The sequence below is a fragment of the Prionailurus bengalensis genome, chromosome F2 (assembly GCF_016509475.1).
Source record: "Prionailurus bengalensis isolate Pbe53 chromosome F2, Fcat_Pben_1.1_paternal_pri, whole genome shotgun sequence".
Taxonomy (NCBI): Eukaryota; Metazoa; Chordata; class Mammalia; order Carnivora; family Felidae; genus Prionailurus; species Prionailurus bengalensis.
In genome coordinates this window covers 41,157,642-41,174,556 of record NC_057353.1, presented here as the reverse complement: position 1 = coordinate 41,174,556, position 16,915 = coordinate 41,157,642, and the positions used below count along the sequence as shown (strand labels likewise).

The window sequence follows — 16,915 nt, the reverse complement described above, 5'->3', positions numbered from 1 at the left end:
CATAAGTGACTCTATTTTGAGTCTGAAGTCTCTCTCTCTTTCTCTCTTTTTTAATGTTTATTTGAGAGCCAGAGAGAGATACTGCAGGTGGGGGAGGGGCAGAGAGAGAGAATCCCAAGCAGGCTCTGAACTTCCAGTGCAGAGTCAGACTCAGGGCTTGATCCCACGAACCGTGGGATCATGACCTGAACTGAAATTAAATCGAGTGAGACGCTTAACTGTCTGAGCCACCCAAAGCGCCTCCTGGTGTCTCGTTTTTAAATAGTCCAAATTATATGAATATAGCTAAATAAAAATCCTACTCTGTAATAATAGCAAATGCCATTTTGTTGTGTGTGGTCTTCAGGCATGATTATTCTGTTCTCACTGTGAATGGTGTTTTTTTACACATGATAAAGCAGGCTAGCATATTCACATAAGTTACAGCTAGAATAATCCATTGCTTTAAACATATAATTTTTAAGTGTTTTTTAGATTTAATGTTCAACAAAAATTTTTTCATAAGTAACTGAAAAAAATGTAGCGGCTATTGTAGACTGTAAATGAAGGAGAAGCTTAGCTTTACTGTGAAGTCTGGGTCTGGGTGTAACCTAACTAGCTAGAGGATATGCAATTCCTGATTGACAGCAGGACCAGCATTATGCAGATTTTGTAAGAGAACAGCAGCTCAGAAAACAGTGATTAGGGGCTCTGTTAGGAATCACTACATTCATCACTCATCTTTAGTTTTTCATTTCCCTGTCTACTGGATTTGTAAACAAATAGCACAAAACAGTTCCTCTTTTGTTTTTATTAAAGTGGTACTGCAATGCAGTTTCAGTCTATCAGCTAGGCATACATGTGTGGAAATACGATATTCTCACTAAATTAGCTAATTTTTAGCTGTGTTCCCTGTTTATCTCTAGACCTTTGTGTATTAAATCCTATCTCGAGCTGTTCTCTTTATACACAAGTGTGTTTTGCTTGTGCCTTCCTGTCTTCTTCAGTGAGAAGCTTTATGTAGGTCAGGCTTGGCTTAAGCAGATTTCCTGAACCTGCGTCAGCTTAAGCTGGAGGAATTTTAATAAACCCTCCCCTGTAGGCGTGGGCCTAAATGAGGCTAGCCTAGTTAAGCCTGATCTTTTTCTGTTTGTGAAAAGAGCTGAGCAGAGCTGAAGGCTGCATGGTGGTTTCAGAAACTGCCTACTTAATTTGAAAAGAACAATGGTAGGAAAGGCTAGATCTTCCAATTTTACCTTATCTGAAAAGCTTGATTTGCTAAAGCTTGTGAAGCCATATGTTAAAATTCTCGAAGAACACACTAATAAACATTCAGTAATAGTGGAAAAGAATAGATGTTGGGATATCATAGCAGTAAACTATAATGCAATTGGAGTAGATCGCCCTCCTCGAACAGCCCAGGGCCTACGCACCCTTTACAAAAGGCTCAAAGAATATGCCAAACAGGAGCTATTGCAGCAAAAAGAGACCCAATCAGATTTTAAAAGCAATATTTCTGAGCCAACCAAGAAAGTTATGGAGATGATTCCCCAGATTTCCAGTTTTTGCCTGGTAAGAGACAGGAACCACATTCAAAGGTAAGCTTTATTTTATTTTCTTGTGGAAAATTATGGCGCCTCCTATCTATTGGGCTCTGGCTTAGTTGTGATAGAGATATGCATAGTAAGCATCCCCACTACGGGAGCAATGAATAGTGTCTTTGTTTTGCTTTCTTAAAAAAGAAAAGTGAGGCTATAAGGAATTTTTCTGCTGCATTTGATTTAAGCCACTTTTTATTGTCTTCCCCTCCCCCTTCCCTCTCTCTATAGTTTCTAAAAGTAAAGGTTAGGGAGTAATAAATGGGATGAAATTTGTAACATAACCTCATAAACTTTTTAAGCTTAAAATTTAAATTGCTAATTAGCTTCTGAGAGATATCTTTTTCTTATTTAAGATTATATTTCATTGGAATTTTCAATTTTATGTAAAGTTAGCAGTTTCAGGAGAAATGGAAGAACCCTTGTTTTTTAATGAATTATTACTGTCTACACTTAGTGAATATTAATTGAGCTAAAAGCCTAAAATAAAAAATTAAGTAAATTTATTAATGGCATGATTGTATATACTAAGACAGTTTAAATTATTTTCCAACATATTCAAAATAAGAAAGATAAATACAAGGAGTTAATGCCTAATTAGGGATTCAGATTACTTAATAAAATTAAAAGTTTTTGTTGTTTTTGTTCATTAATAGTGTAGTTTCACTTTGATCTTGAATCATATAGGAAAGAAGGGTAAGCACTCCTATTTTGCAAAGATATAAACTATGAATTTTAATATATGAGTAAGCAACTAAGTTCTTACAGGGTTAGAATCAGTTGTTTGGTTAAATTTATGGTCTGGGAATAACTGGGAATCTTCAAAACTGTTATCTTATTACTAATTCAAATTTTAACCCCTGACAAAAGATAAAAATGGCAGCTGCATTCTTCTGAACCATTTAGGGTTATTTAAACAAATTGTAAACTTGTGAGTTGAGGGACATTTCAAACAAAGATTTACAGTGCTTTCTTCTTGGTGGAAGAGTCATTATATAAGCTAAATTATTGATTACCTGTGAAATCCTTTTGAAGTTAGGAGAGAAACAGGGGAGAAAAACTTTTTAACCAAACTTGTTATTTTTATAATTTATTAGGGTAGTTTTTTTGAGACCAGCTTCTTATCATACACTGCTTATTTCTGGGTTAAGATAACATAGTAAAAAAAAAAAAAATCAGGGGGAATCTGGAACTTGGATACACAGTGTATTAATTCATCAGTGCTTAAAATGTTCTCTGTGAAGAGAAATGATTAAATCCTAATTTGCTGGGTGTCCAAAAAACTCCACAGTAAGACTTTTATACTGTACTGCTTATTAACCACCCCCCTGCCCCCTCAAAGTGGCTTTCGTGTTACAGGTATAAAACTACCTTTTGGGTATTAAGTATAGGCTTTTGTAATTTGAAAACTACATATATAAACTGTAGTTTTAATTAGTGGTGTATTTTAAAAATATAGTGAGTATAGAAGAGAAGTAATATACAAGTATCTGTTTACATTATGACTATTTGTGAACATACAGTCAATCTTTTGGGATAACAACATTGCTCTGATAAATGAATTTGTTAATTTATACATTACAAAACCCACTATTTAAACAAGAACAACTTTTCATATATTAAAGGGAAGAATTTATTATTAGAAATAAGCCTTTTAAGTGCTTGTGTCAGTGTGCACATTGCCATTTTCTCTGTATTCGCATTTTTATTTAACATATTTGTATATTTAATGTGCTTTTACTTGATTTGACATCATCTTGAATCTTCATAATTCTCAGAAGTTTATAATCTATAATCTTAGTTATGCTTCAGTATAAAATATGCCTGTTAGTCTCACCAAACTCTCCCATTCTTAATAAGGTAAGTATTACTGCTTATATTTAACATATTTAAAGATACATACCCGTTTTGTAAGGCTACCTCTATAACACATTGATATATGTCTTTATTTTTACTTTTCTCTAATATCAGATTATATTTTGTGTTTTTGCAGTCTATTTGACCTTCAAAATTCATAAATTTTAGAAGTCCTTCTGCTTATAATATTTGTGACCTTCTCTAAAACATTTTTTATTTTTTACTTCGTTATGCTTACTCGTAATATTTCAATGAAAATGAATATTTCTGATAAAAGCATTTTAAAATTTACATGGGAGTGTAATGTCTGTATATAATAGTGGTTCTTATACTCCTTTATACATACTAATTTGGAATAGCAATTATGTGGGTTTTTAAAAGTTTCATTTTTGTCTGTAGTTTTAACCTTCCTCCTTGCTAGGTTTTAGAGTTAATAAAGGGAAGACTTACTACTTTGAATTACATTGATATTGTATTGTTTTACTTTTGAAAATCGTAAGATGACAAAGAGAATGAAAAGTAAGGAATTTATATAATCTACAAATTTTTCATAACATACTATGTATCTTATTATTTCATTTGTATCTCTTAAATATCTGATAATTTCTGGCAATTTAATTTCATTAGTAAGTGACATATGGAGAGTTTTAATTTTGTTCCTCATGTTCTACTTGAACTTATTCCAGCATTTTAATCATCCATGTAGAGTGCATTCTTAACTATGTTACTTATTTATCATTTGGAAAGTGTTCTCTAAATAATGTTGAATGTAGTGTTTTTTTCATTAATGGTCCAATACTCCCTTTCCCCTCTATAACTTATTTTTAAGTTAGGCAGAAGCATAAATTTAAAAAAACCCAAGAAAAAAATTACATATTCTTAAATCAGTAGCTTCATGTTACTCATGAAATTTGTTTGTTGAAAAAGTAGAATTTTTAGATACATTGTGTTTTATGTCATAACAAATATTGTTATGTCACAGTTTAAATTATGCTAAAACTAGTTTTCTCTGATAGAAGTGTGTATTTTATGAAAGTTACATGTAAATTTAACAGACTTTCAGTATATAGTATATAAGCCATTTAAAAATACTTCATTAAAAATGCCTTTTGTTTAATCATTCAACATGTGATAAATACCTGTTAGGTTCCAAGTACAGTATTATGCTCTGCTGGGGATACAGTAGTGGATATGAAACCTTTCCCTGTGAACTTTATCTGACCAATGGTTGAAAGACTGAAAGGCCAATGGAGTCATGTGGTTTAGGATCTGTAAAGAATAAACACCATGGTATCTAAAATTGTATAGTTAGGATAACATTCTGATAGTTGGGCATACCCAAAGCCATACAAAAACTTGATTTTGTTTTTTTTGTTTTTTTTGGACAGATATAGAAATCCTATAGGAGGACAGTACCTCCTATCTATGGTCTTCTATCCTAGAAATCATGGACCTTGGTGATTTTTAGATCAGCCCAGGAGAGCAGGAGCAGGGGATCTAGGGCTAAGGTGTGGGAATAGCAAGGCCCAAAGTGCGGTAAATGTCCCTTTATACCATTTAAGAACGTCGGGCTTGTGGGAACATGTGGTATCTCTTTGAGAGCATTAAGAAAGGCCTTTCTTTTTTATTTACCTCATTGGCCTTAGGTAGTATTTGCAATTTTTTGTCCTTTTAAGAGCTTGATTTTAAAGTTAAGGATGCAGTGAGAGCTGTATGTATATATTATTGAAATTTTAAATTTAGTCATTTTAAATTTCAAGGATTAAATTTTTTTGTTTCACAATTTTCTTTATAGCTCTAAAGCTTGACAATTTGATGTATACTAATTATGAAATGATGCTATAAATATGCTCTTGTCTTCATTTGATTTACATTTAATGCTTTTTTGTGTGCTGTAGTGCAAACTTGGATGAGGAAGCACAGGCTGGTACGAGTTCACTACAGGTAATGTTGGATCACCATCCAGTTGCTATTACAGTGGAGGTGAAGCAAGAAGAAGACATTAAGCCCCCTCCTCCACTGGTTTTAAATTCTCAACAGAGTGATATTTTAGAGCAAAGAGAAGACCATGAATTAGTACATGTTATGGAAAGATCTTTGTCGCCGTCACTTTCCTCTGTTGACATGAGAATGACCTCGTCTCCATCTTCTATCCCAAGGAGAGATGATTTTTTTCGGCATGAGCGTGGAGAACACTTTAGGTCACAGTTAGGGTATGACCCTCAGATTCTGCAAATGCTGAAAGAAGAGCATCAGATAATTTTAGAAAATCAAAAAATTTTGGATTGTACGTTCAGGAGAAGAGGGATGGATTGAAAAGAAGGCAGCAGCTAGAGGAAGAGCTGCTAAGAGCAAAAATTGAAGTGGAGAAGTTGAAAGCAGTTCGCTTACGGCATGATCTGCCTGAATGTAATAGTCTCTAATATTTTTTTTTTAATCTTGCAATTTGATAATTTTAATTTTGGCCAAATTACTTTCATTTGGTAATATCCTAAACAGGATACATATACTCTTAAAAAGTGTTGTTAGTTTCAATTGTGAAAAAGCCTTTTTTTTTGACATTATCCAATTATTTAATTTTCTTTTGAGATATATTAAAACGTATGCATTGGTTGGCATGGTTATATATTTTTTGTCTTCATTTTTTTTTCTAAGAAGTTTAATTGATGGCCTTACAAAAGATGTCTTATTTTGATCATTAAAATAGGACATACATGAAAAAGATATACAAACGTATTCTTTCAAAGTTCTGAGTCTTCAGCATTTTAAATTAGAGCTTTGAAAGCTGTAGTTCAAGGTTTTTAAGTCCGTCTAATTTAGAAACAGTACAGGCCTGATAAGAGAAGCTTGTCTGTATGACATTGATTTTTATGCTTTCCTGTGTTTTGAAGAAGTGATAGAATTTTAGAGAGGGAAGGTATTTGGAAATCACTTTTTTCCACCTCTTCAGTTTAGAGATATGAAACTGAGGTCCATTGGAGAACTCAGTGACTTGGTGTAACAGAGCTGTTTATGGCAGAGCAAAGACCAGCATTCAGTTTTCATTTCTCTGTAGGTTTCTCCCCTGCTACTCCATAGAAGTAAAAATCCACTAAAATATATTCCATATGAAAAAATTATAGAAGTATTTATTTCATTAAAATTGCTTTTAAAGATTCATAGGTTATGAAATCAGGGGACTTCTATCAGTTACCCCTAGCCTTCTTCCCTTTTTTGTCCAGCAAAATAAGATTGTTCTCTGTCTGGACTTATTATATATTTTGGCTATAAGATTTAATGTCGTAATCATTTTTCATATCTTATTCTGAAAAAGATTTATTTCACAGTAAAAAAGTTAATGAACAAAATTAAAATTTTACATAGAAATAGCAAAAAATAGTTATGATTTAATATATATTATTGTAAATACTGCTATTTTAGTATTTACAGAAATAAAATCCCAATTCTGAAAGCACATTTTAAATTTAAGTGAAATTTTTAATATGTATATTTTTGCTGGTGCTTTGTTGAGGAAGGATTTTTAAGCCAATCTTTAGAAATGGGTAGGTGGAATTTCAGTATTTCATTACAGCGGAAAAAGGATGTTTAAGTCAGAATGAACAACATGGGAAAAGGTTTAGAGAATGGGGAGAAGTGAATCAGGGAATACAAGCACAGTGGTAGGCCAGGTGATTTTAAGTGGATACAGAGAGGGCCAATTAGGACTTAGTTACCTAGACTAGGATTAAATGAATAGCTACTATTAGCTCCAGCAAAATTTTTACATGCAGTACTCCAGAAATCTGTATTTTTATGTGAAGATTTTCAACTTAAAAATGTTTGCAAATAATTTAAAATGTTTTAAAAACTACATAGACAAAACATGTGAGTGGACCTCATTCGGCCACTGGGCTTCCAGTTTGTTGCCTTTGGAGTAGAGTAATGGTTCACCAAGAGTAGCGTTGACCAGCAACATTGCCACCACTTGAGAACTTTGTTAGAAATGTAAATCCATTTCCTTTTGAATCAGAAACTCTGGAGGTGAATCCAGAAATCTGTTATAATAAACCCTCTAGAGATTCTGATGGAAGCTAAAGTTTGAGAACCACTAGAACAGAGTATTTGGAATGTAGCTTGATGCCTAAATCATACTAGATTCTCAAGAAAATTTTGCTGAAAAGAGGAGGTGGGTGAAGGTGAATTGAGGGACATTAGTTTGGAAGTTGATTGGTGCCAGATTATGGATGACACCGAATGCTGTTTTTAAATAATCACAGTTGAATGCACAATAAGTAGTCATTGAATGCTTTTAATTAGAGGGATATAAATTAGATATCTGAGTTAGCATTATAATAGCATTTGTGAGTTGGGCATTTAGTGAGAGGAAATTAAATCCAGAATTTAGGTTATGGCTATTGAAATAGAATTAAAAAAACCTCTCCTGGTACTATTTTAGTTTGTAGATTGCTTAATTTCATCAGCATTTTATGTCTGCTATTAGAATTAAATATTTTATTATGAAAATGCCTTGCATGTATAATATGATACCTCTTTTCAGTACTTCCATCTTTATGCTGTGATTTTTCTTTAAGTCTAAACTGGACTCAAGAGATTAGAATCTTATAATTCTAATTTAATGTTTTTACAATATAATTTTAATAAATACATCCTTGAAGTAGTCAGTTTTAACTTTTTGAAATTATTGGAAGCATATTACATATGTAATGTAATTCATATTATAATCTTAGCATGCTGCTACTCAGAATTGATGTTAATGTTCAATTTGAATGTTGACTTTGTGCAGCCAGATCAGTTTTCCAGACTCTGCTCTGTGCAACATTAAATTTGTGAGATGTTTTCTAGGAGAGTTTTGTGTTCAAAAAAGTGCAACACATTTATTTTTGTGTGTGGTTAGGTTCTAAAATCACTGTGGTAGGTAACAAATTAATATACAAAATTGCCCTTGAAAGTTTTTTTGCTGCCTGTAATAGTCTTCTACAGTCGTATTTTCCTTCAGCATTGTTCAAGATTGTTGTTTCTTTGGTTGTGTCAGGTGATAGACTCCTTAGAATTTAGGGACTGCGTAGAAGAAAAAACTTTATTTTTATATACATTTAAACACCAGAATTGTACTCATTGCAGTGAGTTTACTGCAGCATTTTTCTGAGTCAATCTTGTTTAATTGTAATTTGCAAAAATTTAAATGCCATGAACTTTACCTATGAAATGTAATGCTGAAAAGCATAGGTAAGAGTGATTTTATTTTTAAAATGTAGACTTGATTCTGTAAAAGCATATTAAATTTGAAAAATAAGCTAAGTCAAAATATCCTTTCATTGAGTATATTAGTAATTTGGATAACAGGTTATTTTTGCCACCTTTGTATCTTATCCACATGAACTTAAATGATACATTGTTACTTTTACAACTTGATTTTTCTAAACTAGGTATGATTTATAATGGCATCCTGAAAAACTTAACAAAGCTCTTTTCATTTCTAAAAATACCATTAGATTTCTTAAAAATTTCACATTAAGTACTTGGCTTTTTTTGTATGAGACATTGAGTGTTATTTCATTTTTGAAAGATTTCATTCTACCCTGTTGCATCATTATTTATGTGAAAATGTTTAGACTATGAATTATTTCCATGTGCCTTCTTTTAGAGTAATGTCAAATTTTAAATAGACATGTAAATAATTTAGAATGTGACATATTGTATTTAATATATACTGTAGATGATGGTGGTTAAATGCTTTGTTAATACATATCTTTTAAATACAGGGTGATACATTGTACTGATTTGTGTACTCTTTATGTGTCATAAGACAAAGAATTCAGTACTACTGAGATAAAATTTTTTGGATGGGGCGCAATTGAAATACATTTATTTACATAATTGTGTTTATAGTGGATACTAAATGTACCATGTCTAAATGTCATAATATATTTTTTTTTAGATGTTAAGATCCACAAATTCTCAAAATCAGTTAAGTATTTGATGGTGAATTTGATTGTAAATATGTAAAAATAATTAGATGAAATATGGTTGTAATACTTAAATACAAAAAAGTGAGTTCTTAAGATATACAATCTAATTAAATGTTAACAGTCATATTAAATGTTTGCATATGATTTTGAGAAATTGACTCAGTATATTTTTATATATTTTTTAAATTGATTAAAACTAGTAGGTATAATTTGAATTTATATCATTTTTAGTGTTCAGTTGCTTCGTAAGTAGTGGAAAGCCATATAAATTAAAATAAAATTACCACCCAAAGTTAGCCCCAAAATTTAAATTAAAAGAGATATATCATTAGACTTACACTTTGTTAGTAGATCTTTAATGTCTTAAAATTATGTGTGAATTCACCTCGTTAAAAAGATTAAGAAACTCTTCAAATAGGAAAAGTTAAAAGCATTTTGCAGTAAACCTTTATATGCCTGCCACCTAAATTCTGCGATTATTGTTTTGCCGTATTTGCTTTATCGTGTATCCATCCATCAGTTCATTTTTAAAAATAAAACGATGGGGTGCCTGGGTGGCTCAGTTGTTTAAGCGTCCAACTCTTTTCAGCTCAGGTCATGATCTCACAGTTCATGAGATTGAGCCCTGTGTCGACTCTGCGCTGATAGTGCTGAACCTACTTGGGATTCTCTCCCTCTCTTTCTGCCCCTCTCCCACTGGCTCATACTTGCGCTCCCTCCCTCTCTGTCTCAAAATAAATAACCTTAAAAAAAGATGTTAAAAAATTATAAAATAAAACAGCTATTTAAAACGTTGGAGAATTATTTAGAATACTTCCCCGTTACACAATTAAGCATAAGTATTGTGAAATGGAATTCAATATTTGTGTGTGTGTGTGTGTGTGTGTGTGTGTGTGTGTGTGTGTTGGGTAAGATTTGCAAACAGTGAAATATACAGTTTTAAATGATGAGTTTTGACAGGTGACTCCACCTGTGTAGCTTATATCCCTATCAAGATTTAGAACATTATTCTCACCCCAGAAAGTTCTCTCTTCCCCTTTCCTGATCAGTCCCTTGGCACATCAGGTAATTGTTCTAATTTTTCAAAAATCATAGATAAGTTTTGCTTGTTCTAGAACTTTATATAATTGGACTCATATACTATGTTCCCTTTGTTTCTTGCACCTATCTTAATGTTTTTAATATCCGTGTTCATTCATCCTCTTATCAGTAGCTCATTACTTTTTGTTGTTGAGTAGTATTCCATTGTAGAAGTATACTGCAGTTTGTGTATCCATTATTTTTTGATGGACTTTTGGCCTATTTCCAGATTTTGGCTATTACGTATAAAGATTCTGAGTATTGTATAAATTTCTAGTAGACATGATGCTGGATTAGGGAAGACCTATATGTTTAAGTTTTTAAGAAACTGCCAGACCTTTTCCCAAAGTGATTGTATCATCTTTCACTTTCATCAATAGTGTATGGGTTTCTTTTTTTTTTTTTTTTTTTTTAATTTTTTTGCATGCTCAATGATTGGAATGTCAGAGTTGAAATTCGTAACTTTTCTTATATTTAGATGAATTTAAAATGCTGAGCAGAAAAATGCTGAGCATGTAGTTTTGATATCTGGGAATATTGTAGTTTTATTTAAGTTTTTTTTTTTTTCTGTTTTAGCCTCTACTGCATATATGCTTTGATAAGAGTATTGAGAAATGTGATGAAATGTATAGTCCCTGTCATGCTCATTAAGTATTCTGAAAATGATATTTAATGCAAAGAAATATCTTCTGGGTTTATTTTATACATAATGATATTTAGATGATATTAAATCTCTCTTATTAAAGAAAACTGGATGATTACTGGTTCGGAGGAACTTGTATATTAATGATTGTAAATTTTTTAGTGTAATAAAACTGTTTCAAACCTTAAATTTATATTGCAGTTATATGTTAATTATATTAAAAATTCTGGTAGGTTTTGGTAATTTTAAAACTCAAAAAATATAATCTGGGAGAGTATTTATATTCTTTGTTGAATTTGATTGTATGAGACATTTTAAATTTCATTTGCTCTATTGAAACTGTATTTGGAATTTTTGAAAGAAAAGGAATAGAGACTTAGGTGTATGAAATGTATAACTAAGCCATCCAATTATAGAGTAACTGTGCTTAGGAATCATTTAGATGATAATGTTCACTATCAATATTAAAATGACAATATCTCCCTCTTCCTCTTTTATCAAAGCATGGTTTTAAGCATCATGCTTACCTTGTGAATCTGGCTTATAGGCATTCAAGTCTTTTGTTTATGCAACTGTTTTTGGTCTTGATTTGTAAAGTACATTATTGGGTCAAGGTAGAAATAGATCAGATCAAGTTTAGAAATAAAAATTATAGTTAGAGTGGAATTGTTGGGGGTGATTAGTCTGGAACATAGCAAATTAGTATTTTATGTATTACAAATAGTCTAGATGTAGGAGGTTATGTTCCTTATGTGTTTAATTCCCAATATCTTTATTCTTCTTTTTGGAATTTCTCTCTTTCCTGCCTTAATGACCTGTATTTAAAATGGGACTAAATGGGAAAGGGACAAAGACAAGATGATGAGGATGATGGTAGTTAACAGGTAGTATGTATTACATGTCAAGTACTGTTCTAAGTGTTTTACATATGTTAGCTAATCTAATGCCCACAAAAAAATCTGTGAGGGAGGTACTAGTATTACATTCATTTACAGATTCATGAACTGGCATAGAATGGGAAATAGCTTGTCCAGGGTCTCAAAATTCAGACCCCATCAGATTGGTTCATACTCTTGTCTTCCTCCTACTGTTCTGCAAAAGAAAGGGTATATCTGAGAATCTTCTGATATTTCAAAGTTAATTATAAGTAATTTCTGAATTCTCAGTTTATTATCTATTCATTTTTTTCTTGGTGCAGGAAGGGTCTTGGACACAAGTCAACTCTTTGGGCTCTGGGAATACAACAGGGTATTTGATTTGGATGAAGACATACTTTTCACCTTTGTTTTACTGCAATCCTGTGGAATCACATTTTCTTGGATAATGTAATAAAAGATAAGAGCAAGTTTAAAAAATGCAGAATGGTATTATTAGTCTTTCATTCAATGTACATTGACTACTACTGGTAGAAATAATACAAAAACAAAACTAAAATTGCACACCACAAAATTTTTTGGAGTTCAAAAACTGATCAAGTATCCTGTCTTTTTTCTTAATCCTAAAAACCTCCAAACTTTATCTGGGGAAAATCAAGGTTGGTAAAAAAAAAAAAAAAAAAAAAAAAAAAAAAAATCAATAAATGACAACTACTAGTTATCTAAAACCTGGTAAATTTTCTTGACTAAAAAATTGATGGAGTAATACAGCTTTAGTAATATTTAGATAATCAAAATCCGACTTAGCAAAACTGCATTTGGTAGAAATTATGGTTATAAAAACTAATGTTTGCAAAAGCTGTAATCTGTAAAATAGGATTCATAAAAAAGTGACCAAGGAATCAAATCTTTGTTATAAAGTTTACTTGGAAAATAATCCTGAAGGTAACAACTTATACAAATGAAAATTAAAATGGTCAATAATGGAGATGAGTTCAAAGTTAATTCCTAAAGCTACTTTCACATGAAAATTAATTTTAAAATAACGCTATCTTAATATTTTTATAGTATGAAGTCAAATGCACTTTGATTCAAAATGGCAGTTTTCAAAAGTACCTATTATTCTGGGCATATGGTGATGAGCAAGATCAAAATAGACCCTTCCTCTCAGGACTTCATAGTTTAGTGGGGAAGTAATCTGTCACATAATTAATTGCTGAGATAATGTTGAAATAATAAAGCAAGATCTATCTAGCTTGGTGGTCAGGAAATTTAAAGTCTATGACTGGGTGAATAGAAGTTAATTTGGAATAGCATGTTGGAGGAAGAGGTAGAAGGTTAGAAGTAACATGTTTTCTTAGAGACCATTAAGACTAATGGATTTTAAGCAAGAAGGATACTTAATGAGATCTACATTTAAAAATAAATATAGTAAATACAGAAAATGGCTTTAGGGAGTAGAGGTGGCAAGACCTCTCCGCAGGCCTGTTGGGAAGATCCTACAATAGTCCAGATCAGAGATGGTGCTTTGAAGAGTAGAGGTTATGGAGAAAGCAAACAGTACACAGCTTTGAGAGCCATGTGGGATCTAGAATCACCTGGATTTGTGGTTGATTGGCTGTGGAACTGAGAATAAAGGATGTCAAGGATGATTTCCAACTTTTTGGCATGAATCAGGGTGGTGGTACTCTTACTGAGAAATGAGAAAACTGCAGGAGAAGCAATTTTTGGAGAGAAGACAAGTGGGCCTGATGAGATGTTCATGTAGATTGGTCTGAGGGGCAGTTATGTACAGATATACAGAACTACAATCATGATCTGGGCTAGAGAAAAAAAATACAGGTTTATGCAGTGGTAGTATCAATTTAAGGAGAAAGGCACATTGAGAGGACATAGAACTCCAGTCTGATGAACTGGCAAAGATGTTCAAGAAGAAGCAACCAGAGAAGTAAGGAAAAATTGAAATGTGTTAGAGAAGCTAACCTAAGTAAAAATAGGGTTTAGTATTTCAAGGAGGAAGTAGTCAACATTGTCAAATGCTTTTGAGGACTAAAAAAATATCTTGTGGATTTGTTGGCAAGGAGTTTGTCAGTAGCCTTTAACAGGATAGTTTTGGTGGAGGACTGGACTGGAAGCCGGATTGCAGTACAGATCTTCCTTGACTTATGATGGGGTTATGTCCTGATAAACCCATCATAAGTTGAAAATACTGCAAGTTGAAAATGCATTTATACACCTAACTAACCTACCAGTCATCATAGCTTAGCCCAGCTGACCTTCACCATGCTCAGAACATTTACAGTAGCCTATAGTTGGGCAAAATCATTTTTTAAAAAAGTTGTGTTTATTCATTTTGAGAGGGAGAATGGGAGAGAGTGAGAATCCCAAGCAGATTCTGCACTGTCATCACAGAGCCTGACATGGGGCTTCAACTCACGAAATCGTGACCTGAGCCGGAATCAGGAGTCAGATGCTTAGAAGACTGAGCAATACAGGCGCCCTGGGCAAAATCATGTAACACAAGCCGTTTTGTAATAAAGTGTTGACTATCTCCTGTAATTTATTGAATAGTGAGAGTGAAAAACAATGGTTTTGAGTGTATTGGTTGTTTACACTCATGATTTGGTGGCAGACAGGGAGCTGTGGTTCGCTGTCGCTGTCCAGTTTCACGAGAGGATTAGACTACATATTGCTAGCCCAGGAAAAGAGCAAAATTCAAAATTTGAAGCTGATATTTTCCCATGGATGTTGAAAATTTATCTTTAGTTCCCAGAGCTTTAAAATGTTAGCGGTAAAATAAAATGTGGTAATTATCGTGTTGTTCTATTTAAACTGAGTTTGTATGACTTTGAGATGATAAGAATTTGTATTCATTGTACTCTTGCTAATGCTAGCATCTGATGTTTGAATTTCTCAACTTGTAAAATACAGGCGTATGACCAAATATTTTTTCATACTTTTTAGTAACATCTAATTTTTTTATGTTCTTATTTTTGTTGAAATGATCTTTCTGCTTAAAGTCATCTCTAATAGTGTGGTTTTATTTTATTTTATTTTTTTGTTCTAGTTCACTCAGCCCCTAAAGAAATTACAGTGCCTAAGAGACAAGAAGAGGAAGAACCTGATAGCCTAGTTAAATATTTCAGTGTTGTTTGGTGTAAGGCTTCAAAGAAAAAACACAAAAAGTGGGAAGGTGATGCTGTTCTCATTGTAAAAGGAAAGTCATTTACATTAAAGGATTTGGAAGGCAAAGACATTGGAAGAGGTATTGTGATATTACATAATGCTTATGATTTGGCCTAAAATTAGTATATATCTGAGGTTACATAATTAAAATGGGTTTTATAAAGTGTTAGTTTAAGATGCTCTTTAACTAAATTATAGTAGTCAGTCTGACAGTCTTTTTATTTTTTTAGTGTTTATTATTTTTGAGAGAGAGAGAGAGAGAGAGCATGAGCAGGGGAGGTGCAGAGAGAGAGGGAGACACAGATTCAGAAACAGGCTCCAGGCTCTGAGCTGTCAGCACAGAGCCTGACACAGGGCTTGAACCCACAAACCGTGAGGTTATGACCTGAGTCAAAGTCATACACTCAACCGACTGAGCCACTCAGGTGCCTCATCAGTCTGACAGTCTTATGTATACTAACTCACTGAAGCAAATCCCATTCCATGGATCCATTTTCTCTAAAATGAAATGGCTAGTCAGGGTATATACAGTTATTCTGGTATTTTTCTGAGATTAAGCAGTTTGTCTTAGTGTACTTTTCTCCCCAGAATGCTAAATGATTAAAATTAGAAAGATGTTGATGTCAGGAGTGGAATATTATCTAATTTCAATGATATCCAATAAAATTTTGAAAAAAAAAAAAGGTAATGGCTAGGAATGACCTAGATTAATACATATAAATTGGAGGTTATCATTTCTGTTATGATATAAATGTTGCCAGCATGATTTGCACTAATACAGGTTAGCTCACAAATTCAGAATGCTTAACACCAACCATGCTTTTTGGCATTGTCTTCAATCATTCATTCATTCATTCATTCAATAATATCATAGTTAATAGTTTTCAGTAACCGTTATGTGCCAAGCACTATGCTAGGAGTAAACATTCAAAAATGGATATGATTTATAGTTTAGTGGGGACAAGGCAATATAATTGATAATTAAGAGGCAATAATAGAATTGTTTCATTGAGAATTTGTACTCAGTGCAATAGGAAATAGGCCATTTAGATCTGCCCAGGAGGCTGGGGGAAAGCTTCATAAGAGTAATTGCTTAAGGTAGTATTTGAAGGATAGTTTTGTAGGGTATGAGAAAGGGGCATACAGAAGAGGGAGTAGTATATGCAAAGGTATGAAAGCAGAGAAGTAAAACTAATTCAGTGTTTCAGGAATGTAGTCTGTGAAGGTCAGGGACAGAATGATGAGTGGAGGCTGAGCTGAATTATCTGCAACAGAACTTTTGTATTATAAAAATATTGAACAACTATTATATATGTGTTATTCTCAGCTTTTAGAGGAATTAAAAAGAAAATTACAGTTCATATTCCATGTTGTTGGTTAAGGTAGATTGGGGCCAGATTTTAGGAGAACTTGTTTATACCTATATGGTGAAATTACATTCTAAAGCCAGCTAGAGAGGTAAAATTATCAAATTACCCTGGAATATTCCTTACCCATAAGGCATAGTATACATGGTTTTGTGTATGTGTAGTTTATAATAAAATGGTCTTTCGGTTGCATGTAGCAAAAAATGCAAATCAGGTTTCAAATAGTGGGTTTTTACTCTGCACAAGTAGAATCACCTAAGGTGTTTTTATTTATTAATAATAATGCTCATAGGAAATGCCAATTTCTGTGTCTCTGCTACTGTTTTATTTATTTTTTATTTTAATTTTTTTTATACACTTA

The 16,915-nt window shown here is 32.6% G+C and overlaps 2 protein-coding genes across 2 annotated transcripts in view; both read left to right on the top strand.

Moving 5' to 3' along the window:
- The window catches only part of RAD54B (RAD54 homolog B), a 97,013-nt gene that overhangs the window by 38,653 nt on the left and 41,445 nt on the right, over window positions 1-16,915 (top strand). Inside the window, exon 4 of the mRNA XM_043601387.1 lies at window positions 15,069-15,266. Within this exon, the coding sequence (XP_043457322.1) occupies window positions 15,069-15,266 (198 nt within the window). The remainder of the gene's footprint in view (window positions 1-15,068; window positions 15,267-16,915) is intronic.
- LOC122495609 (fibrinogen silencer binding protein) lies at window positions 206-9,974 on the top strand. The gene is given in 3 exon segments (XM_043601388.1): window positions 206-1,577; window positions 5,333-5,703; window positions 5,706-9,974. Coding segments are annotated over 3 exon segments (897 nt in total). The 5' UTR covers window positions 206-1,203; the 3' UTR covers window positions 5,858-9,974.